Source organism: Nematostella vectensis, chromosome 5 (genome assembly GCF_932526225.1).
Source record: "Nematostella vectensis chromosome 5, jaNemVect1.1, whole genome shotgun sequence".
NCBI classification, from domain to species: domain Eukaryota; kingdom Metazoa; phylum Cnidaria; class Anthozoa; order Actiniaria; family Edwardsiidae; genus Nematostella; species Nematostella vectensis.
In genome coordinates this window covers 5,734,688-5,750,799 of record NC_064038.1, presented here as the reverse complement: position 1 = coordinate 5,750,799, position 16,112 = coordinate 5,734,688, and the positions used below count along the sequence as shown (strand labels likewise).

At 39.5% G+C, this 16,112-nt stretch overlaps 2 protein-coding genes across 4 annotated transcripts; both read left to right on the top strand.

Moving 5' to 3' along the window:
• The first annotated feature begins 801 nt into the window (after positions 1-801).
• On the top strand, positions 802-9,655 carry LOC5511213 (neuronal acetylcholine receptor subunit alpha-10). Of its 3 annotated transcripts, none has more exons than XM_048728076.1 (6): positions 802-933; positions 1,061-1,183; positions 3,453-3,601; positions 5,364-5,408; positions 6,334-6,443; positions 7,911-9,655. In XM_048728076.1, exons 2-6 carry the CDS (start codon positions 1,129-1,131, stop codon positions 8,965-8,967), a joined length of 1,416 nt encoding a protein of 471 aa, XP_048584033.1. In that variant the 5' UTR covers positions 802-933; positions 1,061-1,128; the 3' UTR covers positions 8,968-9,655. The 3 variants fall into 3 exon arrangements, with proteins under 3 accessions (XP_048584033.1, XP_048584034.1, XP_048584035.1); XM_048728077.1 differs by lacking the exon at positions 6,334-6,443 and adding an exon at positions 6,056-6,165; XM_048728078.1 differs by lacking the exons at positions 802-933; positions 1,061-1,183; positions 3,453-3,601; positions 5,364-5,408 and adding an exon at positions 6,052-6,165.
• Positions 9,656-12,141: 2,486 nt separating this feature from the next.
• LOC5511193 (lysosomal cobalamin transporter ABCD4) lies at positions 12,142-16,034 on the top strand. The gene is made up of 2 exons (XM_001631551.3): positions 12,142-13,078; positions 13,909-16,034. The coding sequence occupies exons 1-2, from the start codon at positions 12,263-12,265 to the stop codon at positions 15,034-15,036; spliced, it is 1,944 nt and encodes a 647-aa protein (XP_001631601.2). The 5' UTR covers positions 12,142-12,262; the 3' UTR covers positions 15,037-16,034.
• The last annotated feature ends 78 nt before the right edge of the window (positions 16,035-16,112 follow it).

The following is a 16,112-nucleotide window of genomic DNA, read 5'->3' as shown; positions in this document are numbered from 1 at the left end:
CAGAAAGAAAATCGATGGGCTGTCTACAAATCATGGATGAATGTGTAATAATTTTTTAATTAAACAAGAAATTCTCCATTTTTTTAAAGAGGCCGCCCGCTAACCATTAATAATGATAACATCCTAATTTCTCACGCCATTTAATTATATTTCATACTCTATTAGAAATCAAACTCTTCCGAAAAAGTGGAACTCTTCTTTAAATATATAATTGGACATTCATTGTTTTTTTTTCTTGTTAGCTTGTTTTTTTTAAACAATATCCCCTTTATGAAAAAGAGATTATATCCTTATTATACTTAGGCTGTATTCTTCTCGGTTTCATTCATATTTCAATCTTTTTAATAACCATTATCGAAAGAAGTAGAGTTTCCTCCTATTAGACACTGATGTTTTACGTTTACATTCTAGAACTTACTCTTTTTCTAACCAGAAATAAGTTTAGTTTTATTAAGTGCCTTCCTAGAAGTATTCAGTTATAGTCATAGGCTTTGATGACTTCTTCATATTACACCTAACTGTCCGCAGCGCGCATTTATCCAAACAAAAGCTATTAAAAAGTGATTTCCTTAGCCTCATAATCACCTTAAGTTGAAAACTAACTGATTTTTGTTTGTTTGTCGTGTTTATTAGCTGCTGCCTTTCACTAGGTGTGATTCTATTTACCTTATCCGGAAAAGTAATAAACCTTTTCTTTTCATTAGGCAGATATAACGACTTGCCTAATATCTGAACTATAGCAATAACTATGGCAACGGTGAGTTTTAATTATCATTCTTCAAGCCCTGTGGGATGCGGAATTACTATTGTAAAACGTCAACGGAGCATTTCATAACCCGATGGTGCACAACAGATCATCACGATTCAGAACGACAGCCCGCTTTTTCACGAGAAAACCTCACTGAGCTCCTTAGAATTTCAAGAACTGTGAAAGTGAGTAGGTTTTTGTAACTCATCCAGTTTTGCTGACATTTCTCTACTCTCTTCAAATAATATTTCATTAAGATTCCTATACTAAAGATTCATCTTAACTTTCTAACTATGTTAATTTTTTTGTCAGGATTGTTGCCTTCAGAGCAAGGGATTTGAGTTGCGAAGAAGCGTGACTATACTTCATCAAACCTAAAGATGAGAATGTTGTTGTTTTTGACTTGTGTTTCTGTGTTTATTCTTTCCCATCACGGTGAGTTAATTTCGTGAGTAGCTTAACCTTGGCATGCTCTTTGACATATCATCAAGTTCTGCTTGTCTAAGACCTATATTTTAAAAAAATAGCCTTGTTTACTTCTGTTACCATGACCTTTAATTTCGAGTATCATCTCCTTTGACTAGGTGTATCTCTTACGCCGCGATATATGCCGAACACTTCTTTAAAGTGTTTATTGTTTGAAGTTAAAGAAACATGAAATAGTAAACCTCCTAGATTAAAAGAGCAAACAGGATTACTTTGATACGGCAATCGAACCTATTGCTTTCAAGTTATCGTCTGGACAAGAAACTTGGTAAATTTCCATGCCTTGATAAAAAGTTAATTCAAACGGATAACGTATACCACAATCGGAAAAAACAGTGGTTTTAGACTTGTTTGAGGTTGTGTGTCAATAATTAAGTTAAAACTATATGTTTTTAGGTTTCTATAGGAATCAAACATGTCAGCTGTTTTTTTACATACCTTAGTGTTAAATTAATTAACTCTTTCTCTGGCCCGTGGCAAATTGTCTTCTTTATCAAACTATCAAAACACAGGACAATGCTTATGTGTATTCACGTTTATGTTCTGTCTAATTCTACTATAAAGATGCTGAATATGTTCAAGCAACAAATCAATAATCTCTTTTTCTATCTAGACTTGTTAGACTGTGCCTGATGGGTTCAGAAAGTATACATTTCAGGCCGGTACCCAGAGGGGGTACAGGGGGTGCGAAGGGTCCACTTTCGGGTCTCAATAGACGTGCTATTTGTAGGCAAAACTATAAAGCATAAGCTAGATCACTCTGGTATGTAGCCGAATACGACAATAAACGTCCCGTGGAAATACTGCAAAGGCATTAAAAAAAACATTTTTTTTTTTCGTGGGTGGTCAGATTTTTATCAGAGAAATCACTCCCCCCCCTTCCCCCGGAAAAATTAGGTCCACTTTTTTCGGATTTCGCACCCCTTCCCCCCAAGAAAAATCTACATTTACTGAAATATCCCGTGTATAACTCTTGCCAGTTTTTGTCTATTTTATTTGCTTTACTTTTTTCCATTTTCGTGCTGCCTTTTTCTTCTTCCTTCTTTTCTTTTTTCTTTTTCCTTCTCTTCTTCTTTCTCTTTTACTTCTTCTATTTCTTTTTCTTCTTCTTCCTGTTATTCTTCTTTTTCTACGTAGACTTTCTTTTTCTTCTTCTTTTTCTATTCCTTCTTCCTCTTTTCGACTTGTTACTTCTTTTTCATCCTCACTCTTTCACGTCGTCTTTCTCTTTTTCTTATCATCTTCATCATTGAACTTTGCTTTTTGTTTTTACTTCTTTTACTTTATCAACATAAAAAAAACGCCTCTCCTTTTTTTTTCTTCATCAATCACGATCCTCTCACAATCAACATCGAAACATAACAATCTGCATCCTAGTGGGTGTATTTCTTCATTAATAGGGGCTTACCAATCTATACTTTTTCTGAGTATGAGCGCAGTGGCTATATGCCAGACAGTGGGGAAAGGTCCTCGATGGACTAAATGCCCGAAAGTTCTTAATTTATTCAAATAAATCAACAAATTGTCGACCTGGTGAGTTCAAAGTATTTTATATTTGTTGAGAAAAGGCATGCAAGTAAATGAGTTAAGCTTTGTTATCGATGTTGAATGATTTCTGTGTTCACCATAAAATCGTAATTTTAGTGGCACTTGGGAATTTTCTACAATATACTGCAAAATGTCGACGGCTCTCGATTTGCTAAAATATCACGGTAAATTTTCAACCTAAATTGAGCTTTTTTGTTGGAATTTTATGTTTTTTTGCACTATAAACCTCAACCGACTGCTATTGTAGAATTGTAGCAGATAAAATTCAAGGGTCACTAATTGTGATATTAGTGTTTTTTGTACAAGCAAGGAAAAACATTAAATTTCGACAACAATGCTCAATTCAGAATCGCTTGCTCTTTTATATATAGGATAATTTGAACTCACAAGGCTGACAATATACTGGCTTATTTAAACAAATTGGAAACTATCGGGCATTTAGTCCACTGAGAACCTTTTCCGACTGTCGGGCATATAGCCACTGCGTTTTATGAGATAATTTATTACCTATCAAATCGGTGTATCTATGACAATAAATTTATACGTACACGGTGATAAGACACAAAAAAACGCATCGATGCTAAATTATACCCTGGAGGCTTTAAAACCGACAAATAACTTGAACTCAATTCGCACTTGTTTGACACTAAAATCTGTTTATTTATCGCAGTTGCTATGGCAGCAAACATTACACGTTATGAAGATGAACTGATGAAGGTGCTCTTTAAAGACTATAACAAGGAAACACGGCCCGTGCTCAACCAATCACAGGCTGTTTCCGCTAAGTTTGGGATTGCACTCAAAGAAGTCCTGGATATGGTATGTACTCAAAAGTTTTATCCTCCTGAACCCACCTATATCCCCCATATTGATAGGGCTGGGGGAATTCAGTGACAGATCAGTTCATCTCGTCTTGACAAATTGGACCTATGTTCTCATTAATTGTCGATTAACGGTATACTGGGGAGAGGTTCCATGTTGATCAGATTTTAGAGAGGCAGGGTTAAATGAATTAATGAGTCATCGTGTTATAGACAAGTTCCTTTCCATGGACGGACCCTGGGGCTATTTTGTCTTCTTTGCATACAAATTCCCGTATTTTTCTAGCCTTGTTATGGCTGAGCTACGGGGGATATAGCCTTTTTTTATTCCGCAGATCGAATTTATTGCAAACAACAATATGAACATTGTCCTTATAAGCATACTCGTGCATAATTGGCCGTCACAGCTATCATATGGAAAATGGATAGAGGTTGACGATCCTTCATTAAGAAATGACTCACTTTTCAGCACAACAGAGGGAGGGGTGGTTGGGTGGGTTTGTGCCCCCCGCCCACCTGTATACGCGCCTTGTCTTCCTAACGCAAGAAAAGCTTTTTTCTACTGTTGGCACTATTTATCAAAGTATTGCGCGATTCCGGGTCATTGTCATTTAGCAATGTCCTTTAATCTCTACACGCCAATATTTCAATATTTGCTGTTACAATGTTTTTGCCAAAAGGGCGAAAAAGGTTCTCCTGAACTCTGGTTTCTTGTGCATGTCTTTAACAAACAGCTATTCCAAGTAAGTTTGTACTCGGGAATTCGTGTGTCGTAGTCCGCAGTTGTTCGTGGATAACGTATAAATGATTTTATCCTGGTCTCTGGAAGCGAGTAATCACGGGCACTTAAACAAGAATGCCAAACCTGGATATCTTTATACGATTATTTCTTCATTTTTTGATACCAATGAAGCACTGCGGGCTAAAACACGTGATTCTCAGAGTGCAACCTTATTCTAAGTAGGTGCATCCAGCGGCGTTGCCAGGATTTTTAACAGGAGGGGGCCCAAAAGGCCCGGTGAAGGCATTTTCTCCTGTATTTCAAATAGTGACTCATACATTTACTGTATTTTTGGCTGCTAGAAGGGGGGGGGGGGCCCTGGGCCACCCCCCTGGCTACACCCCTGTCATACACCTATTTCAAAAGACGGCAAATTGATAATTGACGTTGATTAACAAATGGCAGTTCTACAAACAATCCCAAAATATATTTGTTCCAAATTCAGAAATAAATAAAACACACGACTACAATAAAATGTAATTGTGTATGGTTCTGAATTCCCTTGAGTTTATTTACCACCTTATTTTTTTTTACACAAATTACTACCCATAATTACCTTTCGGTCGTAGAGCCGCCATCTGCAATCGCTCTTTGTCTTTTGCACTGACAACCTTTTTGAAATAGGTCAAAAGAGCATATGATATCTTATACTCTCTTGAATAGGTGTATTTTAGATTGGGCTTTATATTGATTTAGTGCTTCCGAAAAAACAGATCGTGTAAATGCCTACTTATAAACACTACAATCAGTAGTGGAACTAGGGGGAGGGTTTGGGGGGTTAACCTCCCCCACCATACCACCCCCACCCCCATTTTGGGCTGTGAGCAAGTCATATGTAACCAAAAAATTACCCCCTCCCCCCTTTGTCACTGAGCCAAACCTCCCCTTTAGCGAAAAGCTAGATCCGCCCCTGACAATTAGTTATGAATAGGCTGACGATATAGTGGAAGTGAACTGAATCTTTCCTCCATTATTTTAGGACGAGAGAAATCAAATCTTAACAACTAATGTGTGGGTTAGACAGGTGAGTGATGCAAGCTCAACGCACGTGCTCAAAGACACCATTATTATCGCCAACCCACTTTGCTTTATACCATTTAAATACAACCCGTTTTCACGTCGAACACCCTTTTTAAGGGGCCGCCCATTTGAGATCTGACATGAAAGAGTGACAGATTTTTTTCTGCTCGATTTTTTGGGTTGTCCGATTGTTAACGGTTTGTTTGATTGTTGATATTTTTTTTTTGGAATTTCAATATGACCTTTTGTCTTGTTCCATATTTTTTAATTGATTATTATAATTTTTTTTATTTCGTCACCTACACATCAGATATTGAATGGTCGGTCCAAAAGATGCAGTCTGATACACTCCTATAACCTCCTCCCCAGTTTTATAAACCCTTCTGACTTCATTCCAGTCCCTCGAACCATCCCAATAGCAAAATACCCTGAATTATACACCATTCCTATGACAAAATACACCCTTTTCAAGACGTGATACACCGTTCCTAGGACGCCATTCCCAGTCTTATACACCCGTCCTATGACGTCATCACTAGTTTATGCACCCTTACCATGACGTTACCGCCACCCTTGCTGGCGTCATCCCGTTTAGCCTTCCCTGGATATGACGTCATTTCCGGTCCTAACATGGTCTTGCTGTGCCGTCAGACATGGACGGACGCCTGGTTAAAATGGGACCCGGCAAAACACGGCGGTATCACCGCTATTAATGTCGACCCCTCGTTCCTATGGAAACCTGATATGGTATTGTACAACAAGTAAGTTGTGTGTGACGTCAATAGTGACGTCATAATTTGGTGCGTGATTGGTTCTGAGTGGTGGATAAGCCGTGCAGGTCGTGCGAATCATCTTGCCCCCAATCTCTCTCTTCCAAACGCGCACCAAAGCTAGCTTGCATAGTTAAGAGATGTCTTGCTTACACGCAGACTTGGAAGGACTCTATGCTTTCATGGAACTCGTCACATTTCGGCGGACTTACGTCAATTAACATAGACCCGAGTTTTGTGTGGAAACCTGATATCGTTTTATATAACAAGTAAGTGACTCACTGCACTGAATTGCTTGTCCTACACTACGTGAATGACTCACTGCTATGGCCATACTCTGTGATTTCCTCATTCTTTGCAACTGCCACGTCCCTAAGTAACTTCCTACGTCCTAAAGTTTTGTGAGTAACTTTGCCATTTCTAGATGTTTTCGCCATGTGCGTCATTTCCTCGATTTTTACAACGGCGCGTCTCTCTCCTCATCTCTCTGTGTTGTAACCCTAGCCCTAAATCTAACCCTAACCCTAAACCCTAACCCTAGCCCTAAATCTAACCCTAACCCTAGCCCTAAATCTAACCCTAACCCTAACCCTAACCCTAACCCTAAACCTAAACCCTAACCCTAGCCCTAAATCTAACCCTAACCCTAACCCTAACCCTAAACCCTAACCCTAGCCCTAAATCTAACCCTAACCCTAACCCTAAACCCTAACCCTAGCCCTAAATCTAACCCTAACCCTAGCCCTAAATCTAACCCTAACCCTAACCCTAACCCTAAACCTAAACCCTAACCCTAGCCCTAAATCTAACCCTAACCCTAACCCTAACCCCTAACCCTAGCCCTAAATCTAACCCTAACCCTAGCCCTAAATCTAACCCTAACCCTAACCCTAACCCTAAACCTAAACCCTAACCCTAGCCCTAAATCTAACCCTAACCCTAACCCTAACCCTAAACCCTAACCCTAGCCCTAAATCTAACCCTAACCCTAAACCCTAACCCTAGCCCTAAATCTAACCCTAACCCTAACCCTAAACCCAGCCCTAAATCTAACCCAAGAACAAATCGCAATGGATTAGGACTGATGACAAACTATCACTTACGGAAGAGTACAATATAAAAAAGACGATTTCCATCCAGTGCAAATGTTTCCTTCAAAAGTGTAAAAGGCGAAGTGTTACTAAAAACTTTTTTAAAATAAAAATTTTTTTATTGTTATATAATTATTTTGGTGGAAATTTAATAAATAAGTAAATAAATGAAATGAGTAAATCAGTTTAATTGCATATATTAATGAATTAATCAAATAATAAAACACTTCCCTGAAAAAAATCAATTCATTTATAGCCTCTCAAAATTTGCCTCCCTTCCGTTTTATCTGGTGACTGTCTTGCCATGTATTGACGCCTTAATCCACCACAACAAGATGGCGGACCAACGAGAACGTGTTTATTGATATGAGTCTGAACACGTGACAACATTTACATAACCACAGGGAAACCATAACAGTGACCCGTTCCTGGAGACAGTCTATCTAGAGTCTATCTTCGTTTAGCGTCAACGACCGTCTTAAATATTGATAACCATTCCCTTGGCCGCATTTATTCCAAGTTTGGTGCTTTTGTCCCGTTATGTATAGCTCATGCATTTTTGTGCGCTAAGCGACCCGACTACTTCGAGAAATCCTGGTCCCGCCTGGCACCAGGGGCAAACTAATAGAAACATTTTTCTTCTAGCGTCAACGACGAGGACCGCGGTGAGCAATATCTGTTCAACACGAAAGTTATCATCTACAGTACCGGCGACATCGAGTGGTATTCACCCAACATACTCAAAACACACTGCAAGATAGACATCCAATATTTCCCCTTCGACACCCAGACCTGTAAACTCACATTCGGGTCTTGGACTTACAACGGCTTGAAAATAGACGTTACGTTTTTCCGCGGGATAGCAGGTGCAGACATCTCGACATACTCGCACAACGGAGAATGGGAGCTAGTATCAGCGGATGCCGTGCGAAATGTCGTAAAGTATAGTTGTTGCCCAGAGCCGTACCAAGACTTGACGTACAAGATCAAGATCAAAAGGAGATCTATGTTTTACGTGAATAACCTTATTTTACCCTGCATCCTCCTCGCGCTTCTGACGGGCCTGTCTTTTCTCTTCCCGCCAGAGACTGGGGAGAGGATCTCATTGGTCGTCACGGTGTTGCTAGGAATGACTGTCTTCATGATTATCTTCACCGAAGCCATCCCGGCGACATCAGAAGCGACGCCTCTGATTGGAAAATACTTCGCCGCCGTGTTGATTGAAATCTCGTTGTGTTTACTGGCGACTTGTGTACCGCTTCGGCTGCATCACCATCACCCAGGAACAGAAGTCCCACCATGGGCGAAATTCATAATCTTCGATATCATTGGCACGTTGTGCTGTTACAAATGCGGCAGAAAAAAGCAGAAAACAAATGTAAACTTCATCGAACTGGAGACCGAGAAACACAAGAAAGGCAACGGAGAAGCGACTGTCATCGAGAACGGCTTTCTGGAGGACTTTAGTGGGGAGAACGTGAGAGCTCGCAATCCCAGAATGCAATTCTCTCCCTCGCTCGACCGCGCTGAGGATAACAGCCTCGCCGTCATGACGAGGCACTACGAGAAGGTTCATCACGAGGAAAGATGCAAGGCGGAATGGAAGGATGCCATTGTTATTCTAGACAGGCTATTTTTCTGGTTGTTTGTGTTGACTTTTTGTATCTCAAGTTTCGCGATTCTACTCGCTCCAACAAGCTAAAACAAACAGATGTATTCCTATAGTCATAGCCAAATCAACTATATTAAACAAAACAGCCTAGTTCCTGACGTTCTCGTCTGTGGCGGGTAAAAGTTTCTGGCGTCACATGAAGCCCTCTCCCAGGCCCCGCGCTTCCTTAAGGTTCATTTTAGAGCAAAGGATCCAATAAGAACGCCAAACACTGAGCTATATATTAGAGCAAAAGAGGGGTTTAATGTAGCAAACCCAAAGTCTATTGTGCCCAAAAAGCTAAGAGAAAAAGTGTGTGAAACTAGATATACAGGATATTTATTCATTAGCACGCCACAGGGGCGTGGCCAGGGGGTGGCCGAGGGGGCCCGGGCCCCCCTTCTAGCAACCAAAAATACAGTTAATGTATAAGAAATGATCTAAAACAGAGGAGAAAATATCTTGAAATGCCGTCCTGATAAAAATCCTGGCTACGCCGCTGCGCCATACTATGGTTGTTAGATATCATACAAATATAACACTCTTTATAGACGTTAGTATAAACAATCCGTCTTTGCAAACTGTAGAGGTCTTTAAATTTCTGAAGTAGTTCATGATGCCCTATCTGTGAGCATAAGGGTGAAGCCGCCCAAGCAAATCACAAGGAGAATTTTAACTGTACCCCGTATCGAACTCTATACCCTCTCTTTTCTGCTCTGAATAAAGGAATTGATCGTTATCTTCGTGTTAATATTTTTAGATTATAGTAGTAGATTATAGATAAAGGATCCAGTTTTATGCAGCCAGCAAAAAAATATTTTGTGTTTTGGCATTTGTAGTAGTAGAGAATTCACGATGGCAATATTTTATTCGTAGCTGAAAATCAGATTAGATCCGCCATAAGTGTTATTAATGAAAGTTTCAGTTTTACCTGTTCATATTATGAATGATTTGGTTGTTTGTTACAGAAACCCTTGATCATCTTGTAGAATCCTAAACAAAATGCGTCTAATGAGTCTTGTGTTAGGTACAGGTTAGGAAGTCATTTAAGCATTATTTTATTCACCACAGTGATGTTTGCATGGTGACTCTGACTTGAAGCATAGCACAGTTTGAAATGGGGAGTTGGGGCTTCGCAGTATATATCGCAGTGCTGTAGCGGCCACAAAAATATTGTACGTGGGGGGTTGGGGGTCACCTTGTATTACAAGAGTAGCTACTGATAAGCAGTGTACTAAGTCTCGCCTTAGGTATCCCAGTTCCACTTAGCCTACAGTGGTACTAATTTAACTTTTATTTGAGCAGAACTCTCAATACACAAGGGCATACAACGAGCTCTTCTTACCGAAACACGTTTAAATGGCATATTTCGTCGTTTGGATATGATGCCAAAACAACCATTTTAAAAGTTGCAGGGGAAAAATTATCTGATCCGGGACCATTTCTTTTTTTTCCCAGCCAGCAGGGGTTAGGTTTTTTTTTCCCAGCCAGCAGTGGTTAGTCATTTTAGAGCACAATGAATAATTGCCCTTGTTACCGATCGGGACGATTTTTTCCCCAAGCAACCGCTCCAGCGCCCCAAAAATATTTCCAGCACAACTAGTTCGACTCCACAAATTTGCCAGCAGAACCATTCGGGACGATTTTTCCCCAGCAACCGAGGGGTCTAATTTCTTCCAAGCCAGCAAAAACGGGCTGCGCAACAGATGTTTTGTGGGACAAATTCCTTTTGTGCCCTTGAAGGCACGAAGGCACGATATGCGTGAAACCTTATTGCAGGGTTTTGCTACAGTATCTAAAAAAACTGTAGTTGATAAAAATATAATAATAACTTACATCAAGACTATAGTGGTTCCAGCTGATGTTTGTCTGCACTTTGGAAGATGAGTAAAAGAGATCAGTAGATAGCCTTTCGCACAAAAAATTGGCTCTGCCGTCAGGTATTTTCGCCAGGTTCAGCGAAAAGCAAGACTTAATTCGTAGACACGCCATAACACACGCGCCTGGTCTCTCCACCGAGAGCGTCGTCTTTTCCATGACGTTCAAGTATGTGTCGTTGTGTTTGCGAAATCTTCCCAGATTTTTGGCATTTCCTCATGATACAAAATTCGACGGAAGAAACACCTCTGCTTTTGTCGTTGCTAAAAAAGATAAACGGTAAAGGACGGAGCACCATAATAATGTTTACATGTTTCTTGTGAGATAACCTCCAAGTAGGTTCAGATACATTATGCTCCAAAATTTGAGCATTATGCTTTTGAGCAATGCTCATAAAAACATGGTATTATGCTCAAAATTAGGCTCGAAAAGGTGTATTATGCTCGACATAAATTATTGTTCTTTCGAGTTTTTTTACCAATATTCCATGCCCTTCTATAGAAGAAATGTCAAGTTCTGGCAAGTCTGGTTTTTCACTTCTTAATTGCGATAAAGCATTCTTCGCAGCTTCTGATGTTGCAGCAGGCCAGTACCCAGGATTTTTTTGGGTGGGGGGGGGGGGTTCGAAATCCGAAAAGTGGACCTAATTTTTCCGGGGAAGGGGGAGGGGGGAGGGAGGGAGTTCTCTGATAAAAATCTAACCACCTCCGAAAGAACAAAAAGGGATTTTTTTTATGCCTTTGCAGTGTCTCTACGTTACGTTTATTGTCGAATTTGGCTCCAGAGGGTAATTTTGCTTATGATTTTGAGTTTTGTCTACAAACTACAAATAGCGCGTCTATTGAGAACCAAAAGTGAAGAAAAGAACCAAAATAACACAACAAAATCAAACAGCCACTTGATTTCCTTATTGATTTTGTACTATTATGCCTGAAAAAATGCTCTGATTATAGTATTATGCTCAAAATTATGCCGGCATAATGTATCTGAGCCTACCTCCAAGTATAATGATTTTCTTTTATTTTGCTTGATTTTTAGGGTGAGACAGTAACATATGACAACCGTTGCTCTGAAGGCGATGCGGGCAAATATACGTAATCAATAAACGACCATATAGCCGTTAGGGTTAGTGTCAGGGTAAATATTAGCTTTCGATCTTTTCAAGTTGTGTAATCATGGGATCTGTGTTGGTTCCTTTTTATTGGTTTATAGGGGCTAGCGAATGTTCTAAAATTATCCTGTGCATATTGCCAATTTAGTCACAGATTGAAAAAGAAAAGTCAGTACCAAAGGCAAATTAAATTTTGTAACCCTTCATAGCTGCAAAAGTCGACAACGTCTATCTAGGATTTTTTTTCCTTCTCTTTTAAGTTAGATAATAGCTGCGATAAATGGTTTTGGCGCTGTGCTGCAAGCAGAAAGTTAGCCTCCCTCTCAGGCCTTTTGTAGGCTAGCGGAGTAAGGTTACATGAGCAAACGGTCTACCTGTGTTTTCTTGAAGAACGCCTGCGGTAATTTGACTTTTAACCCTTTCTGTCTCGGTTGTCAGACTAGTAAAGTCTATCATTCCAAAGGTCGTCTTTTGATCAAAAATTCAACAAAAATGGCGGCTGGAAAATACGCCGACAAACCAAAGACTTTCAAGCTAGACGGGTTGTTTTTCAAACGATTCATTTGCTGCTTGAAAATCATGTTTCCTAGATGCCTATCAACAACGTCTTTGCTGTTTGTTTTGCTTCTCGGTTTCACCTTGGCGGAACAAATGCTGATTTATAATACTGGGCTCGTGCCGAGCCAATTTTACGAGGTCCTTGGGGAGAAAGATAAGAGAGGGGTAGAGTCGCTGGTCATGCTTGCGTTTGGTCTAATTGTCGGAACAGCCCTTTGTAAAAGCATTGTACAATATGTATCGAATTTCTCGTATGTGAAATGGCGTGGTCTTTTGACCAGATTTCTACACACCGGTTATTTCCACAAAGAGACACATTATAACTTGAACGTACTGGAAAGAACCATTGATAATCCAGACCAGAGGATCACGCAAGATGTGGATCGCTTCTGCAAGCAGTTCAGTCAGATAATCTCTTCGCTACTGATCTCACCGTTTACGATCGCATACTATACATACCAATGTTACTCCAGCACAGGCTACCTTGGCCCAGTTAGCATTTTCGGCTACTTTCTCTTGGGAACAATCATCAACAGGCTGATAATGTCACCAATCATCAACCTGGTTGTCAGACAAGAAAAACTAGAAGGAGATTTCAGGTTTAAACATATGCAGGTAATATATATGGGAAATACAGCACTCCCCCCCCCCCCTCCCTGAGGCTGCAATTCTGCATAAAATAGGCCTACCCTAATAGGGGACTTGGGCAAAGGGATCATGTGACTGCACAGGCTTTTAGCAACAAAATGACAGCAACAAAAAGCACTTACGAATAAGGTATAGTCCCCTTGTCATTGGAAAGGGCAACATGTTTAGGCGAGGCACTTATTCAGGAATACACTAACCGTATTTACCTACGCATAAGCCACACTTTTTCCTCTCCAAAATGACCTTCTAAATTAGAGTGACAGAAAATTTGCTTTTTGTGACATTTCTTTCTGGAATTGCTGTTGTGCACAATGCCAGATTTAAATATTTAAATATTGACGTTTTACTATTTTGAGCTCAAAATTCTGTTTTCTTCTAGCCTGATCAAGGCTGTCAAAATATGTCAGCAACCACAAGAGCTCTGGCTTCTTCAGGTTTTATTGCTGGCTACTTTTTGCCTACTGTAATGTTTAAGATAAACAACAGGGCTAATATTGTGTCAATGGGCATCTTTTCTAAGTAACCACCTCCTTCAGTACATTTTGACAGCCCTGCCTGATATTATAATCATCCACAGACAGGGCTAATATCTTTGTGTTTTCCAGTTTTGATGCTTGTTGAAGATTTCCCCAAAGCTTTTGGCTTGCTTTATTCATCATTATTTATTTTTGTATGTGTGTGTGGGAGGAGGGGGCTAATTTAGACAAAATAAATACACAATACATCTTGTGGTGTAAAGAGAATGATTCCCCACTATATTATTTGCTAAAGTCTTCTTGTTTCATTCAATTTCCCAGGTGAGAGTGAACTCAGAAGCTCTTGCATTTTATCGCTCAGGAGAACTGGAACAAAAGAAAACAAACAAAAGGCTTCACTATTTACTTAATGTCCAACAGAAGCTTGTAAACTTCGAGTTCTTCCTTAACTTTTCTGTCAACTTTTTCGATTATGTTGGAGCTATACTGAGCTACATCATCATAGCAATTGCACTCTTTGCTGGGAAATATGATTCTTTGTCTCCGACGTCACTAAGCGGTGAAATCAGCAAGAACTCATTTGTTTCAATGTACCTGATTGGATGCTTTACAAAGCTGATTGACTTGTCCAACTCGGTTTCTGACATGGCTGGATATGCCCATAGGATTGGAGAACTGATTGAGAGCTTAGAGAGGAAGGAGGAATTTAGAAGAGAGAGCCAGGAATTGAATGGAATTCAGAATGGTATTGAACCAGCTGTTATGATCAAATTGACTGACTTGACTTATGGGGCACCCAACAGTAAGAGCCCACTTGTAAAAGACCTAACTCTAGACATCTCACTTGGAAAAAATCTCCTCATTACAGGTAGCACAGGAACGGGGAAGAGCTCTCTATTGCGAGTGATTCGTGAGCTCTGGATGCCAATTTCAGGGAGTATTACAAAGAACATTGCGTTCACACCTGATAAGATCCTATTCCTACCTCAGAGGGTTCTTCTCACGGATGGTTCCTTGAAACAGCAAGTCATCTACCCCTATGAGGTTCAGGCCCACCAGGATTACACCAGTACTGGTGAAGAGGACGACACATGGATTATCCAGTTACTAGATGAAGTAGGGCTTTCCTCACTCTGTGAGCGCATTGGTGGTGTCAACAAGCCCCTGGATGGCAACTGGGAGGATATGCTATCTCCCGGAGAAATGCAGCGACTGGCTTTAGCAAGGTTGTTCTACCACCACCCTGTGATTGCAATGCTCGATGAAGCTACAAGTGCACTAGATGTCAGGACAGAGCAGGATTTGTACAGGAAGTGTAAACAGCTCGGGATGACGCTGATAAGTATAGGGCACAGGGAGTCACTCATCCCATACCATGACATCAACCTCAAGATGCTGGGGAATGGGAAATGGGAACTGAGTACCTACCAACATGACAAGAATAGTTGAACAGTTAGCCAGATGGATAATTATTAGCCAGATATTATTGTTTTTCCTTATCCCATACCATGACACACCTCTGGATGTTGGGAAATGGGCACTGTGTAGGGAATAGTTAGACTTTAAGTTGGCTCAGGCACAAAGCTCTTTATTTTTTAATAGAATAGTTGTTTTGTCTGAATTATTTTTTTACTCTAACAGTTTTGCATTTTTTTTCATACTTAGTGACTACTACTTTTTACTCCTTGAGTATTTTATCATATATATTACTTGTAACCACAGCAGTTCAATGCACTGGTGGATATAGAATTATAAAAAGGGGTGGATATACAAAAATGCCAAAACCATTAAGTAATGGGTTCACCTGTATAAACAATTTTAAAGGGTGAATGTTCTGAGCACCTTTATTGTCCAGTAAAAACCCGCATGTAAGAACCTTGATTAAAAACCTAGAGGCAGAAGTTTTGGATTTTAATGACCCAAAATATAAGAAGTAAAAAAAAATTAAAAGGTTCTATATGATGAGTTAGTCCATTGAAAATAAAACAAATTAAGGGGCTTTTAAATTACCTATTATTACCTAATATTATTTTAATATTTTAAGATATGTTTACAGATACAACATACATTTCTTTAGTAGCCAAATGGCTAAGTATTCAGTCACACTTCTGTATTTTAGCAACTTGGAAAAAAAATAAGAACCTAATAACAACCTGTTAGTGATGACCCCAAAATAATAAGAACCTGTTTTGCCAAACTTGAAAAAAAAAGGCTCTTACATGCGGGTTTTTACTGTATTTAGGGTTATGGAATAGTAGAATGGTTTGTTAAAAAAAATTCATCAATCTCATAAAAAAATTTGGGACAGAGTGTTATTTTTAATAAATATTAGATTTTATATTTCAAAATGAAATTCAGTTCTTAATCCATCAAAATAGATAATATATTGATATAGTTAATGTAAAATATTTCATGTGATCAGTGATCAACAGTTGATTATTAGTATATCTCTTGATAAGTTTTTTTAAACAATGTATACTTCAGGCGTGTTTCCAGGATTGGCCAAGTGGGGGTGCGCAGTCATC

Bases quoted from the DNA above. Each gene is read 5' to 3' on its own strand.
- LOC5511213 (XM_048728076.1), top strand. From the start codon at position 1,129: ATGAGAATGTTGTTGTTTTTGACTTGTGTTTCTGTGTTTATTCTTTCC. The intron at 3,602-5,363 runs GTATGTACTCAA...CCATTATTTTAG, and splicing joins TCAAAGAAGTCCTGGATATG to GACGAGAGAAATCAAATCTT. The intron at 5,409-6,333 runs GTGAGTGATGCA...GCTTACACGCAG, and splicing joins CTAATGTGTGGGTTAGACAG to ACTTGGAAGGACTCTATGCT.
- LOC5511193 (XM_001631551.3), top strand. From the start codon at position 12,263: ATGAGCAAACGGTCTACCTGTGTTTTCTTGAAGAACGCCTGCGGTAAT. The intron at 13,079-13,908 runs GTAATATATATG...TCAATTTCCCAG, and splicing joins TCAGGTTTAAACATATGCAG to GTGAGAGTGAACTCAGAAGC.